We start from the raw sequence: 15,941 nt of genomic DNA on the forward strand, positions 1-15,941 counted from the left end.
AAAACAAGGACATTTCTAAGTGACCCCAAACTTGTGAACGGTAATGTATATGTGATTGTTGTTAAATGGTGATAGGTCAGTGATATGAATGTCTCTTTCCTGTAGTTGGCCCTGTATGTCCTGACGTTCCTTGGGCCCAGAGATCTCATGCATGCTGCTCAGACCTGTTCCTATTGGAGGATACTGGCAGAGGATAACCTGCTGTGGAGGGAGAAGTGTAGAGAGGAGGGTACGTACCACACACACACACACACACACACACACACACACACACACACACACACACACACACACACACACACACACACACACACACACACACACACACACACACACACACACAGAGGACACACACACACAGAGAGGAGGGTACAACACACACACACAGAGAGGACACACACGGAGGACACACACACACACACACAGAGGACACACACACACACACACACAGAGGACACACACACACACAGAGAGGAGGGTACAACACACACACACAGAGAGGACACACACACACGGAGGGAATGACCGATATGGATTTGTTAGGACCGTTACTGATTTCTGGAGGTCAAGGTGGCCGTAACTTATGATGACATCATTTCCCAGAGACAGCCGCATTTAATTCATTGATTTGAAAATACAGCAACATATTGGTAATATAATGGTAATCGTTGTATTAGAATGTTATATCTCTCTTGATAAACTGGGTCCATTTTAAGATGTTGCCTATCCACAATACAGGTGAATACGTATTCAACAGGAGAGTGTATCATGCATTGAGTTATTGATGATGTTTCAGCTGATCAGTCTATGGCGCTACAGATAACAATCTGTTAGCCTGCCGTGTTATGTTAGCCTGCCGTGTTATGTTAGCCTGCCGTGTTATGTTAGCCTGCCGTGTTAGCCTGCCGTGTTATGTTAGCCTACCGTGTTATGTTAGCCTGCCGTGTTATGTTAGCCTGCCGTGTTATGTTAGCCTGCCGTGTTATGTTAGCCTGCCGTGTTAGCCTGCCGTGTTATGTTAGCCTACCGTGTTATGTTAGCCTGCCGTGTTATGTTAGCCTGCCGTGTTATGTTAGCCTGCCGTGTTATGTTAGCCTGACGTGTTAGCCTGCCGTGTTATGTTAGCCTGCCGTGTTATGTTAGCCTGCCGTGTTATGTTAGCCTGCCGTGTTATATTAGCCTGCCGTGTTATGTTAGCCTGCCGTGTTATGTTAGCCTGCCGTGTTATGTTAGCCTGCCGTGTTAGCCTGCCGTGTTATGTTAGCCTGCCGTGTTATGTTAGCCTGCCGTGTTATGTTAGCCTGCCGTGTTATATTAGCCTGCCGTGTTATATTAGCCTGCCGTGTTATATTAGCCTACCGTGTTAGCCTTCCGTGTTATGTTAGCCTGCCGTGTTATGTTAGCCTGCCGTGTTATGTTAGCCTGCCGTGTTATGTTAGCCTGCCGTGTTATATTAGCCTGCCGTGTTATATTAGCCTGCCGTGTTATATTAGCCTGCCGTGTTATATTAGCCTACCGTGTTATGTTAGCCTGCCGTGTTATGTTAGCCTGCCGTGTTATGTTAGCCTGCCGTGTTATGTTAGCCTGCCGCGTTATGTTAGTCTGCCGTGTTATGTTAGCCTGCCGTGTTATGTTAGCCTGCCGTGTTATGTTAGCCTGCCGTGTTATGTTAGCCTGCCGTGTTATGTTAGCCTGCCGTGTTATGTTAGCCTGCCGTGTTATATTAGCCTGCCGTGTTAGCCTGCCGTGTTATGTTAGCCTGCCGTGTTATGTTAGCCTGCCGTGTTATGTTAGCCTGCCGTGTTATGTTAGCCTGCCGTGTTATGTTAGCCTGCCGTGTTATGTTAGCCTGCCGTGTTAGCCTGCCGTGTTAGCCTGCCGTGTTAGCCCGCCGTGTTATGTTAGCCCGCCGTGTTATGTTAGCCCGCCGTGTTATGTTAGCCCGCCGTGTTATGTTAGCCCGCCGTGTTATGTTAGCCTCCCGTGTTATGTTAGCCTCCCGTGTTATGTTAGCCTCCCGTGTTATGTTAGCCTGCCGTGTTAGCCTGCCGTGTTAGCCTGCCGTGTTAGCCCGCCGTGTTATGTTAGCCCGCCGTGTTATGTTAGCCCGCCGTGTTATGTTAGCCCGCCGTGTTATGTTAGCCCGCCGTGTTATGTTAGCCCGCCGTGTTATGTTAGCCCGCCGTGTTATGTTAGCCCGCCGTGTTATGTTAGCCCGCCGTGTTATGTTAGCCCGCCGTGTTATGTTAGCCCGCCGTGTTATGTTAGCCCGCCGTGTTATGTTAGCCCGCCGTGTTATGTTAGCCCGCCGTGTTATGTTAGCCTGCCGTGTTATGCTAGCCTGCCGTGTTAGCCTGCCGTGTTATGTTAGCCTGCCGTGTTATGTTAGCCTGCCGTGTTATGTTAGCCTCCCGTGTTATGTTAGCCTCCCGTGTTATGTTAGCCTGCCGTGTTATGTTAGCCTGCCGTGTTATGTTGGCCTGCCGTGTTATGTTGGCCTGCCGTGTTATGTTAGCCTGCCGTGTTATGTTAGCCTGCCGTGTTATGTTAGCCTGCCGTGTTAGCCTACCGTATTATGTTAGCCTGCCGTGTTAGCCTGCCGTGTTAGCCTGCCGTGTTATGTTAGCCTGCCGTGTTAGCCTGCCGTGTTATGTTAGCCTGCCGTGTTATGTTAGCCTGCCGTGTTATGTTAGCCTGCCGTGTTATATTAGCCTGCCGTGTTAGCCTGCCGTGTTAGCATGCCGTGTTAGCATGCCGTGTTTTGTTCAGCTGTCAGGATGAATCTCTAAACAACTCCGCTTGCCAGGACCAAATTCAAAACAACTGAATTGTCTAGCTGAGCTGTCTGTCAAGAAATGGGCGGGTTGTAACTTGATCCTAATGCTACGATTGGATAGAGTGAGGTTGTAAATAAGAATTTGTTCTTAGCTGACTTGCCTAGTTAAATAAATAAAGGTACAATTTTAAAATGTGCATAATATCTAACAAGGAGAGTGAGTGTGGGAAAACATATGTAACAACGATTTCTGTCTGAAGGATTCAAATCTGACCGTAGTTTGAGAAGTGAGAATGTCCACTGATCTACTGCTTTCTTTGTCCCTTAAACATTCTGGAAGATTCTTAGGTAACTAAACCTATTGCCAACCTTTTTTTATTCATCAATTTACGGATATGATTGGTGCTGGTCAGATCAGCACACCGGTAATTAACTAATGTTACGCCACAAGTCAGAAGGCTCGTTGACGGAAAAAAGTTCAAAATGTTAACGTTAGCTAGCTATGTTGACTATTAGTGCCTATGTGATATTTTAGCACCATGTTTATCGAGCCAGCTAGCTAGCTAACACCACAGATGACAGAGTTAGTTATTGTAATCTTTGCTAACAGGTCAGTAATGAGCGTTACATCGAGGCCTGTACTCTGGAGTACAGAACGAGCAGTATGGCGGGTGGCATTGTCATGCTCGAGGGTCATGTCAGGATGAGACTTCAGGAAGGGTACCACATGAGGGAGGAGGATGTCTTCCCTGTAACGCACAGCGTTGCGATTTCCTGCAATGACAACAAGCTCAGTCCGATGATGCTGTGTCACACCGCCCCAGACCATGACGGACCCTCCACCTCCACCTCGATCCTGCTCCAGAGTACAGACCTCGGTGTAACGCTCATTCCTTCGACGATAAACGTGAATCCGACCCTCACCCCTAGTGAGACAAAACAGCGACTCGTTAGCGAAGAGCACTTTTCGCCAGTCCTGTCTGGTCCAGCGACGGTGGGTTTGTGGACATAGGCGACATTGTTGCCATTGATGTTTGGTGAGGATCTGCCTTACAACAGGCCTACAAGCCCTCAGTCCAGCCTCTCTCAGCCTATTGTGGACAGTCAGCACTGATGGAGGGATTGTGCGTTCCTGGTGTAACTCAGGCAGTTGTTGTTGCCATCCTGTACCTGTCCCGCAGGTGTGATGTTCGGATGAACCGATCCTGTGCAGGTGTTGTTACACGTGGGCTGCCACTGCAAGGACGATCAGCTGTCCGTCCTGTCTCCCTGTAGCGCTGTCTTAGGCATCTCACAGTACGGACATTGAAATGTATTGCCCTGGCCACATTTGCGGTGCTCATGCCTCCTTGCAGCATGCCTAAGGCACGTTCACGCAGATGAGCAAGGACCCTGGGCATCTTTCTTTGCGTGGCCATGCGGTCATGGGTGAACAGGAAGTTCAGGAGGGGGCGGAGCATGCACCCTTGTGGGGCCCCAGTGTTGAGGATCAGCGTGGCGGAGGTGTCGTTGCCCTCACCGCTTGGGGTCAACCCGCTATGTGGCTGGCTTTTCCTTTATAATCCATGATTGCCTGGAGTCCTCGCCACTTACGTCTCGTTTCTGAACCTTTTGAATTGTGACTCCACTTTGTCCCTGTAATGTGGTCGCCCTCCTTTGTTGCCTTACGAAGGTCATAGCTGGTCTGTTTGTACACGTCCATGTTCCCAGTCACCTTTTCCATGGTAAAATGTGGTGGTTTGCGCTTTCAGCTTGGCGCGTATGATGTCATCTGTACACGGTTTTTTGCTTTGGATAAATTGTACTCGTCACAGTGGGAACAACATCTTCTATGCGCTTCCTGATGAACCAAGTCATCAAGTCAGTGTATATGTCGATACTATCCTGAGGCGACCCGGAACATTTTCTAGTATGCTTGATAAAAATAATCTTGAAACATAGATTCCGGTAGGTTAGACCAATGTTGAACAGTCCTTACGAAGGGAACATCCTTTTTAAGTTTCTGCCTATTAGTTCAAGAGGAGCAGAATGGAGGCATGATCTGATTTGTCGAAGGCAGGGCGGCAGAGGGCCATGTAACCGTCCCATAAGGGAGAGTAGTCCGTGTAGCACAGGAGATGTTGATAGAATCTCGGTAGCATTTTCCTCCTTTATTAAAGTCTCCACCTACAATAAATGGGGTTTCTCTGGAAGGTGATCCTCGCCCTGAGCTCGTCTACTTTATTTTCCAGGGACTCACCGTTAGAGTAATATACTTGGAAGCGGTGGATGGTATGCACTCCGCTTAAGTCTGACTAGGACCCCACTCCTTCTACCTCCGGCGTCGGCGCTTTGGTGTAACTCCCCGGGATGAATAGAGCTGCCTCGGGAAGTTCAAACAACAGATCCAGGTCAGGTGAAATTTCTGCTCGGATTTCTGTTGAATGACCGCCGATCTAATATCCCCCCCAAAATCCGGCAGTAAGTAATCATTTAAGAAATAACAAAAAAATTACAAAATACTGCGAAGTTGGCTAGGAACAGGGCGATCATGTTTGTTGGTACCATCTAGAAAGATCTAGCAAGATGGCACACCTACACCTACACACACACACACACACACACACACACACACACACACACACACACACACACACACACACACACACACACACACACACACACACACACACACACACACACACACACACACACACCTACACCTACACCTACACACACAAACCTCTGACTGACCACTCCTCCACTGCAGGGCATCAGCTCTCACTGTCTGTCAGATGGATTTACCGCTAAGACTACACCCATACCAATACATTAGCAGCTAGCAATAGCTTTAGCATTACATTACACCCATACCAATACATTAGCAGCTAGCAATAGCTTTAGCATTACATTACTCCATTACTGTTATTTAACCCTGTGTTCATGTCAGTATTAATGTTATTTAACCCTGTGTTCATGTCAGTAATACTGTTATTTAACCCTGTGTTGATGTTATTTAACCCTGTGTTCATGTCAGTATTAATGTTATTTAACCCTGTGTTGATGTTATTTAACCCTGTGTTCATGTCAGTATTAATGTTATTTAACCCTGTGTTCATGTCAGTAATACTGTTATTTAACCCTGTGTTCATGTCAGTATTAATGTTATTTAACCCTGTGTTGATGTTATTTAACCCTGTGTTCATGTCAGTATTACTGTTATTTAACCCTGTGTTGATGTTATTTAACCCTGTGTTTGTCAGTATCACTGTTATTTAACCCTGTGTTTGTCAGTATTAATGTTATTTAACCCTGTGTTTGTCAGTATTAATGTTATTTAACCCCGTGTTGATGTTATTTAACCCCGTGTTGATGTTATTTAACCCTGTGTTGATGTTATTTAACCCTGTGTTCATGTTATTTAACCCTGTGTTGATGTTATTTAACCCTGTGTTGATGTTATTTAACCCTGTGTTGATGTTATTTAACCCCGTGTTGATGTTATTTAACCCCGTGTTGATGTTATTTAACCCTGTGTTTGTCAGTATTAATGTTATTTAACCCTGTGTTGATGTTATTTAACCCTGTGTTGATGTTATTTAACCCTGTGTTGATGTTATTTAACCCTGTGTTGATGTTATTTAACCCTGTGTTGATGTTATTTAACCCTGTGTTGATGTTATTTAACCCTGTGTTGATGTTATTTAACCCTGTGTTTGTCAGTATTAATATTATTTAACCCTGTGTTTGTCAGTAATACTGTTATTTAACCCTGTGTTCATGTCAGTATTAATGTTATTTAACCCTGTGTTCATGTCAGTATTCATGTTATTTAACCCTGTGTTGATGTTATTTAACCCTGTGTTTGTCAGTATTACTGTTATTTAACCCTGTGTTGATGTTATTTAACCCTGTGTTCATGTTATTTAATTTAACCAGGTATTGAAGAACCCCTGGTTGTGAAGAGAAGAAAGACTGGGTTCCTCCACTCACCCTGGAAGAGTGGCTACGTACAACAACACCACATAGAGAGCAACTGGAGGACTGGGGATATCACCTCACCTAAGGTATTATATAGAGAGGACTGGGGATATCACCTCACCTAAGGTATTATATAGAGAGGACTGGGGATATCACCTCACCTAAGGTATTATATAGAGAGGACTGGAGATATCACCTCACCTAAGGTATTATATAGAGAGGACTGGGGATATCACCTCACCTAAGGTATTATATAGAGAGGACTGGAGATATCACCTCACCTAAGGTATTATATAGAGAGGACTGGGGATATCACCTCACCTAAGGTATTATATAGAGAGGACTGGAGATATCACCTCACCTAAGGTATTATATAGAGAGGACTGGGGATATCACCTCACCTAAGGTATTATATAGAGAGGACTGGAGATATCACCTCACCTAAGGTATTATATAGAGAGGACTGGGGATATCACCTCACCTAAGCTATTATATAGAGAGGACTGGGCATATCACCTCACCTAAGGTATTATATAGAGAAGACTGGAGATATCACCTCACCTAAGGTATTATATAGAGAGGACTGGGGATATCACCTCACCTAAGGTATTATATAGAGAGGACTGGGGATATCACCTCACCTAAGGTATTATATAGAGAGGACTGGGGATATCACCTCACCTAAGGTATTATATAGAGAGGACTGGAGATATCACCTCACCTAAGGTATTATATAGAGAGGACTGGAGATATCACCTCACCTAAGGTATTATATAGAGAGGACTGGGGATATCACCTCACCTAAGGTATTATATAGAGAGGACTGGAGATATCACCTCACCTAAGGTATTATATAGAGAGGACTGGAGATATCACCTCACCTAAGGTATTATATAGAGAGGACTGGGCATATCACCTCACCTAAGGTATTATATAGAGAGGACTGGGCATATCACCTCACCTAAGGTATTATATAGAGAGGACTGGAGATATCACCTCACCTAAGGTATTATATAGAGAGGACTGGGGATATCACCTCACCTAAGGTATTATATAGAGAGGACTGGGGATATCACCTCACCTAAGGTATTATATAGAGAGGACTGGGGATATCACCTCACCTAAGGTATTATATAGAGAGGACTGGGGATATCACCTCACCTAAGGTATTATATAGAGAGGACTGGGGATATCACCTCACCTCAGGTATTATATAGAGAGGACTGGGGATATCACCTCACCTAAGGTATTATATAGAGAGGACTGGGGATATCACCTCACCTAAGGTATTATATAGAGAGGACTGGGGATATCACCTCACCTAAGGTATTATATAGAGAGGACTGGGGATATCACCTCATCTACAGTATTATATAGAGAGGACTGGAGATATCACCTCACCTAAGGTATTATATAACATATAGAGAGTAAATGTATTAAAAGTAAATAAAACTATGTATTTAGACCCTTTGCTGTGAGTCTACATTTAGATCAGGTGCATCCTGTTTCCATGAATCATCCTTGAGATGTTTCTACAACTTGATCCACCTGTGGTAAATTCAATGGTTTGGACATGACTTGGAAAGGCACACACCTGTCTATATAAGGTCCCACAGTTGACAGTGCATGTCAGAGCAAAAACCAAGACATGAGATCGAAGGAATTGTCCGTAGAGCTCTGAGACTGGATTGTGTCGAGGCACAGATCTGGGGAAAGGTACCAAAACATTTCTGCAGCATTGAAGGTCCCCAAGAACACAGTGGCCTCCATCATTCTTAAATGGAAGTTTGGAACCACCAAGACTCTTCCTAGAGCTGCCGCCCGGCCAAACTGAGCAATCGGGGGAGAAGGGCCTGTCGTGGAAAATCATCTCAGAAATATAACTCTTACAAGAACTTTTGTAATCAAAAACATGCTTTTATTTACAATAGTATGACCATCTCGAATGTCCCACCGAACCCCCTCCCAGAGCACTCGTTCGTTCTTTATACACAAATAGCATATGGGTCCACCCCATATGCAAATAAACATACTTCCCATAATTCTTCCTGCCATCCTTATCTTTTTAGTTCAGGCTTCCTGCTTGTTCACACCTACTAACGCCCATTATCTGCTTTCAGTTAAATTATAATAGTCGCCAGACCCGTGCTTGTCTTAGAAATAATATATGTCCATCTATCCTATAAGCCTATGACTCAACCCTGTATTTAACTCAGTGCCCCAACATGTTCTCTGGTATGTGTCCTTAATGGAATAAGCAAACTATGTGTCTAATGGGTCTAAGTGCCCTAAACACATATTTCTCTGACATGTATGCTTTTCTAGTGGAATGTGTAGACTATAAATCTAGTGTGTCAAAGCGCCCTGTAGGCGTCCGCATGTCTGGTCAACCCGCCAGCACAATGGAGAATATACAAGGGTCAAAGGGTCAGAGGGCCAGAACATCCCCCAGTAGACCTCCATCACCACGGTCCCATGACCCCTGTCAACATGTGGTTCGCTACCACCACACCATCTGCCAATCTTCGGTTTCCTGTATTTACCAGAATGGCAAATGCATTCACATCTGCCTTCTTATACTATTTACCTGTCTATTGTTTAATAGTGTGATATCTACCTACATATGTCACTTACTCCTACATAATCCCTCCTCTTGAGGGTAATTAACCTCAAAAACCATACTAAAAATGACATAAAGAGAGAGTAGATATCAATACCAACAATTGACTAAAACATTATCAAAATAAAGCTTACAAATCACTTGTACCAAACATCTCCAATACATAAACACAGACAGGAAGAAAAGATCCAATTGAAACATAATATTCTTACAAAACCCAACTAGACCAAACATCTCCAATTAATAACATAAAATAGGAATGAAAGATCTAGTTAAAATAAAAAATACTAATAATCAACCATTATATTTTGATGAAGCAATGAGCATGTAGTATGAATCCCTGCCTGAGGTTACAAAGAACACAAAGCATTAGGCAAAATAGATATGCTAAAACCCCTTTACATAAGACCACAGTCCTCATCCTTACATATAAGACAATCTCTTCTTTGACACTTTGACAGAAAAAAGGTTCTAGGTGATGATAATGACCATCCTCATGAATTTTTGTACACCACTTGCAATTGTGACGCAAATTACACTTTTTGTGGACATGTATGAGTAAACATTAATCTGAACTGGGTAATTGAACATATACATGGAAACCATGACACGCATGACCCCCCCTCCCCCACCCCCAATCACTTCATAGAGACAGTTACGGTTACCAAAGGGGCAGTCAAGAGGTCCTCCAACCGCATTGCAAGGCTTTCCATACTTATTAGTATACTTGCCTGGGCTTCCCGGTACAGGATCAATCACCACAGGAGGGTCATCTCTCCTTACAGACATCTATTTAACTGTTGTCTGAACCACAATTGACTTTACCAGGGGTATAACACAACAAAATGCAATACCCAAAGCCAACAACCCTCCTCCCAACATGATGGTCATCCTAGCAAACATGAATCCCCACTTTAAGTTCTTATTTGGTATTATCCACAGAAATATAGATTCAAATCCTGATTTAACCTCATCTCTGGCCTTGAAATCCCTAGGTAGACCTCTAAGCAGTCCAATTGCATTAAGGTATACCTCAGGATCCTTATCATAAACCACTTTAACTCTAGGTTTAACATAGTCATCATGGAGTGATTCAATAATAGTAACCTATTTAATTGCTCTAACTAAGGCACAAGGACCAATCCATCCATCAGGCAATACATTCAACAGTTAGTTTTTTTCACACATCCAGAAACTATCAGCAATACCTCTGTCTTGATTTTTCAACATAGTAAGAGATGGCGCAACCTGAGTTATATGACCACACAACCCTTTTATATTCATAATCAACCCTTTATCATTACTTTTACGAACTCCCGCATTCTCTAACACCCAAATAGTATCACATTCTACAGTGGTGTTTCCTACATCAAATCCTTCGGTGTGGTGTCTGTAACAACATTAATATTTTCCTTTAACCACGGTACCTCTGTCTAATTAAGGTACATTTAATTCAGTTCTAATGTTATAGGCAGCACAATCATTGTCTCCCAGCATGGTCTCATTCAACATAATTTTTCCCCTAGTCCTTAACCAGAACAATCCTACATTTTATGTCACACAAGGGAAAGAATACTTTCTATTGGTACAATAGTCATTTTTCCCAACTTACACAGTTTTTACATGATGCTGGTTCAGAGACTATTAAAAGATCAGACAAAGGTGATTTTCTTCACAAAATACAATTGTCCATTCTGTGTCTGTTTGCCATATACTTAGCCCATTCGTATCACTCCTTCTTCACTACTTCTTCTCATGTGGTGTCCTTGAGTGGTTCTGATTCTGATATATCTAATTCTGTTGCTTTTTCAATGTTCTTATCTTGAGGTAGATCATTAGAGTTTATCAGAAAGTTTCAAATATCAGTAAAAACTCTGACTGATGTCTCAGGTTGCTTTGTTGGCACGGTGGTCTGCTTGGTAAGGGCAGTCGATGTCATCTAGTGGTAGCTACTGTGGTCGTCACAGCAGCCTTGTTGTTGTCACAGGTTCTTCCTGTTCATGTGCAGGGGTAGGATCAATCTTAATGACAGTGGTGCTACTCCCTTCGGTCACTGTTGTTCTTGTTATTTCAACTATTAATTCTTCACCTTCAACTGGTTCAATCTGATTCATGATGAGCACCCTCTCGTCTTTTTCTTTGATTAATGTCAGGTCACATCCTTTCGGATCCCAAACGACTTGTCCCTTTGTTTGGTGATATGTCCATCCACAGAGTGCAATCTCCGATAAGGGTTTGATCCTTATGATTGAGATAGACTTCAGTTCTCCTACTTCTGTTATAAATTGAGGTGGAACAGAGATTCAAACCTTGTCAGTCTTTTTGGATTGTTCGGCTGATTCCATTCTTCTCTTCCTGCTCCCACAATACATCTTGATTGTGCATTAGTCTGTTGTTTCTATACTAGCATTCACTGTTACTTCTGTTATGTCAATGTCATTATTCTTTTGTTGTTCTAACATCAATTGTCTGTAAAGGAGGCCATTCAAAAGTTTAAAAGTCAATTGTGGGGTAATCTCCATTTTCTTCAGCTTGCGGGACTTTTCCTCCTCTTTCTTCACCTGAGGCTCCCTCCTCAGGCCGGACTTAGCTTCCATCTGGAAGGCTTTCAATTTTAGGAAAGAAACGTTCTTATTCTGTTCCTTGTGAGGCCTCTTCTCCTCTTCTGGGTGCATTAGTCAGTGCACGTGTCATATTTTGGCTTTCACTTGATTTACTGTTTTCTTGGCTCCTCCCTGGCGTCTCAATCGTTTCCGCTGCTCCTGCTCCCTCCAGGCTCCCTCCTGGTGAATCAGCATCCTCTGTGTCCTCATCTCTATGTGGTTGTATCCTTCTCTCTGTTAGGACTCAGCTGCAGTGGTTCAGATGGTACCACGTCTGGCTTCTTTTCACTTGGACGGCCGTTCTTGTTGCTTTGGCCACCTCATAGGGTCCATCTCTCCTCGGTTGATCCCACTTCCTCCGGATCCCTCCAACGTGGACTAGATCTCCTGGTATCACTGGGAGAGGTCCTTCTGGTCCCCTTGGATCATCAGACGCAGAACCTCTCATCCTGGTTCAGGTTTCTGCCTACTTTCTGTGAAGCATTCATACTTAGAGACTTATGGCCTCTGTTCTATGATTGCACCATACATCCTCTTACTTCCATCACTCATCACACAACAAACAGACATTCCAGCTGAAGCTGGCGAACCCCTCTCCTTCTGGTTTCCTAAACATAAGACTTGGAAAACAACAGACAAAACATAACAGCATTGACAATGTTATGTGTTATGCATAAATATATTCATGCAAACTGAAATCTGAGACCATGACAATTCCCACTCTCTCTTTACCTGACTCTATGCCTCCAGGATACTTTTCTGCTGGACTCCACAAAAATAAAAGCCCTAAAAAGCTTCCTCATGCTTCCACCCAGTCTTCCCCTTTCGGCCCCAGGTTCTAAGAGGTGTTCCCAAATCATGTCATTTTTACTTAGTTTCCCATCTACTCCATTTCAACTGATAATCATGTGCATAACCTACAATTAACATTCTCTCTTCTTGAATTAATTCAACACTGTATATGCTTTCATATCAATCCCTTTAACATGTTTGTTTAGAGTATAATATCCTATCATCCATTCTCTTTCACATGATGTATTAAAAATAAAACAAGTAGCCTCCAAACTCAACCCAGTATGTCTATAGTGGAATCTAGTCTCTCTCTCTTTCTCTCTCTGATTCCACATCCTCTGTCATGGTGTTTTCAAGCTCACCCATTATTCAGCTGGACCTTATTTCTCGTGAGACTTATGCACCCACCAAAGAGAGACAAGAAGAACTTTACCACTGCAGTGTTGTAAGAAGTATACCACCAGCCTGGTGTATCTTGATGTACACTCAGTCTCCAGAATGCAGCCCAAGCCCTTCCATTTCTGGCTGTTTTTTCCTGAGGACATACACACTTACACATGGGTTATTTCCTGACAACATTAGCAAGATCACTAAATCTTAATTTTTAATAACAGCCCTATGTAACCATTCTGCCTCAAATACCTGGCCTCCTGCCACAGAAATATTCATAATGATAGTTAAATGATGGTCCCTACGGCAACTGCTGTAAAATAACATGTACTCAGTCAAGTGTCTTCCAGTTGGAAGAATATCCAATCCTCACAAAACTAAGTCATAAGTTTCTTAAACTTTTGCTCTAGTGTTCAAAATGCCACCACTTATTCTTTTTACCATATCTTTAGATATGTGAATTGTTCTATTTACTTTAGAATTTTCCCTATATTTTACACAGTCAGCTGTCTTTCCTTTTCTGTGAATTATCTCTATTATTATACATAGTTTCTACAAATAACACCCCTTCACTACCATTACCTTCATTTATGAGTCCCCTAACCCATAGCAGCCATTGTTTAATACATCCTTAAGTCAATTTATATATCATTTATATCAATCAGTCCCTCCTCAGGAACATATACACAACCTTATGTTCCTCAAAACAAAAATAAATTGACCAAACGAGAAAAAGAGAAAAAAAAAAAAAAAAAATTTTTTTTTTTATAATAATTACACATTTGCAATAAATTTCCACTATTCGTAATGTAATTAAACCTGGAGAAAACGTCCATCTGTTTCATTCTATGCCCCTGTTATTATTGGTCTCTTTCTTCTTCATTCTTGGGTATCATCGCACAACATACTATCTTTTTATTCAATTAAACATTACATTTTATCATCCCAATTCCAATGACATTATAAAACGAAAGAAACAAAAAACCTTTAATCTAAAATTCTGTAAGTTCTGTCAACCTCCTTGTCTCAGGATTCGTTTCCAGAGCTTCCCTAAGCCTATTAACGTTAAACAGTTCTATATCCAAATAACTAAACAGTTATATTTTTTATTTTATACATTTTCCAACCCAATATTCAGGATAACAGTCCTTAGTGTTTACTTTAACTCAAATTTGACCTTATCTATTCAATACACAACATCCCTTTAATAATGAACATTTATACTAAACACTTTAAATACCAGTATTACCTATTTTCCAATAGCCCTTTTGTCTCAGTTTCTCTCATGAATGGCCTGATAATAAAAAATCAGTACCCCAATAACTTTAAGTCATTATTCTCCCAACAAATATAATGTCATTTCAGCATGTCTTTTTTAGATACAGTTCACAGGTCATCAGACACAGTTGTCCCTCACTGTTCAGTCGGTTAGGGTGGGTTTGATCTCCACACCCACTTGTGGTGATATTCTCTCCCATGCCTTAAAGCATTCTGACGTCACCTTCTTATGACAACTCCCTTATTCCACCAGTGTTCTCTCAGATGAATTACAAATGATGTATTTATCAACAAAAACCCTCACAAACCCACACTCCAATAAACCCGTTGGAATAACTTTCAACACTTTTTATATGCATAATGAACAAAACACATTTGTGTATTTACCCAAAGACCATAACCCCAAGGAACTGATAGTTTTACCCATGAACCCATGTTATATCAAAAATTAAAATTAAAATAAACCTATTCGAATAACTTATTCAATTTAAGGGTACAACTCTTCATAATTTTCCCAGAGACATAATAGATTTTCAAAGTAATTATACAGTTTGAATAGAGTCTGGTGTCTTAAACATTTTATAAGTAAATCCCACCTGTTCCAACAATTTCTAGTAAAAGGTGATCAGTCTTTCACAGGAAATTCCTAGGATTCAGGGCATTTTGACACCATTAATATGTTTCCACTCCCCCTTTCTTTAGGAGCAACTTAAATACATTTTTCAAAAACATGTTCATCCTTTTGCATACCCAATTTGAAACTGAATTGGAAAAAACCCTTCCAATATATCTACTAATGCATATTCATTCCCAGTACATGGTGCACTTACTAGTAAACCATAGCCAATAGCACACAGGGACTGGACTCACTCATCCAGAACTCCAATGTTGTAGCCTTATACAGATATTTTTATTTTTAAAGCGGCTGACTTTAATTACTGTGGAAAGCAGTTAATTAGTCTCCAATGACATTGTTGACCAGAGAAGATTGAAAACCCTTTTTTTCCCTTATTCTTTCTGGAAAAGAAAGTGTACATATCGTTAATATTCACAATGTTACCTTTTAGTCAGCAAACCAATAATTTTACTTATCCATAGATTTTATTCTAAAGCGTCTTTAACAGTTCCAGAGAATTGTGGTATATAATGTCTAACAATTAATATTCCATCGTTACTTTACTAGATGTCAAGTCAAACGTGATCTAATACTTCTTCTTGACCACATATAAACTGTAATCTCTATGAAACACTCATTGTTCCCTCAGAGACTACACACCGCCAAGTAAAAATTCCATTCTCACTAACCTCAAACCAATTAGTTGTCTGTTATTTTGACAAGGATATAAACTCTTGTATAGCGGCATTTCCTGCTACCGCACTAAGTTCTAATGTCACATTACACTAATTTTCCCATAACCGATATACCTATATCCAGAACAGAGAGCTATTTTCTTATTGGTTCTTAGATCTTGTCAATAGTTCTGCCAATCACCCGCACGTCTGCGAGGACTAGAGGAACCAC

General features: G+C 41.8%; 1 protein-coding gene across 1 annotated transcript in view; it reads left to right on the top strand.

Annotated features, from left to right (window-relative positions):
• Positions 1-15,941, top strand: part of LOC129864762 (F-box/WD repeat-containing protein 7-like) — a 126,722-nt gene that overhangs the window by 33,260 nt on the left and 77,521 nt on the right. The window contains exons 6-7 of the mRNA XM_055937055.1: positions 106-229; positions 6,695-6,822. Coding sequence (XP_055793030.1) covers positions 106-229; positions 6,695-6,822 — 252 coding nt within the window. The remainder of the gene's footprint in view (positions 1-105; positions 230-6,694; positions 6,823-15,941) is intronic.

Source organism: Salvelinus fontinalis, chromosome 11 (genome assembly GCF_029448725.1).
Source record: "Salvelinus fontinalis isolate EN_2023a chromosome 11, ASM2944872v1, whole genome shotgun sequence".
In the NCBI taxonomy this organism is placed as follows: Eukaryota; Metazoa; Chordata; class Actinopteri; order Salmoniformes; family Salmonidae; genus Salvelinus; species Salvelinus fontinalis.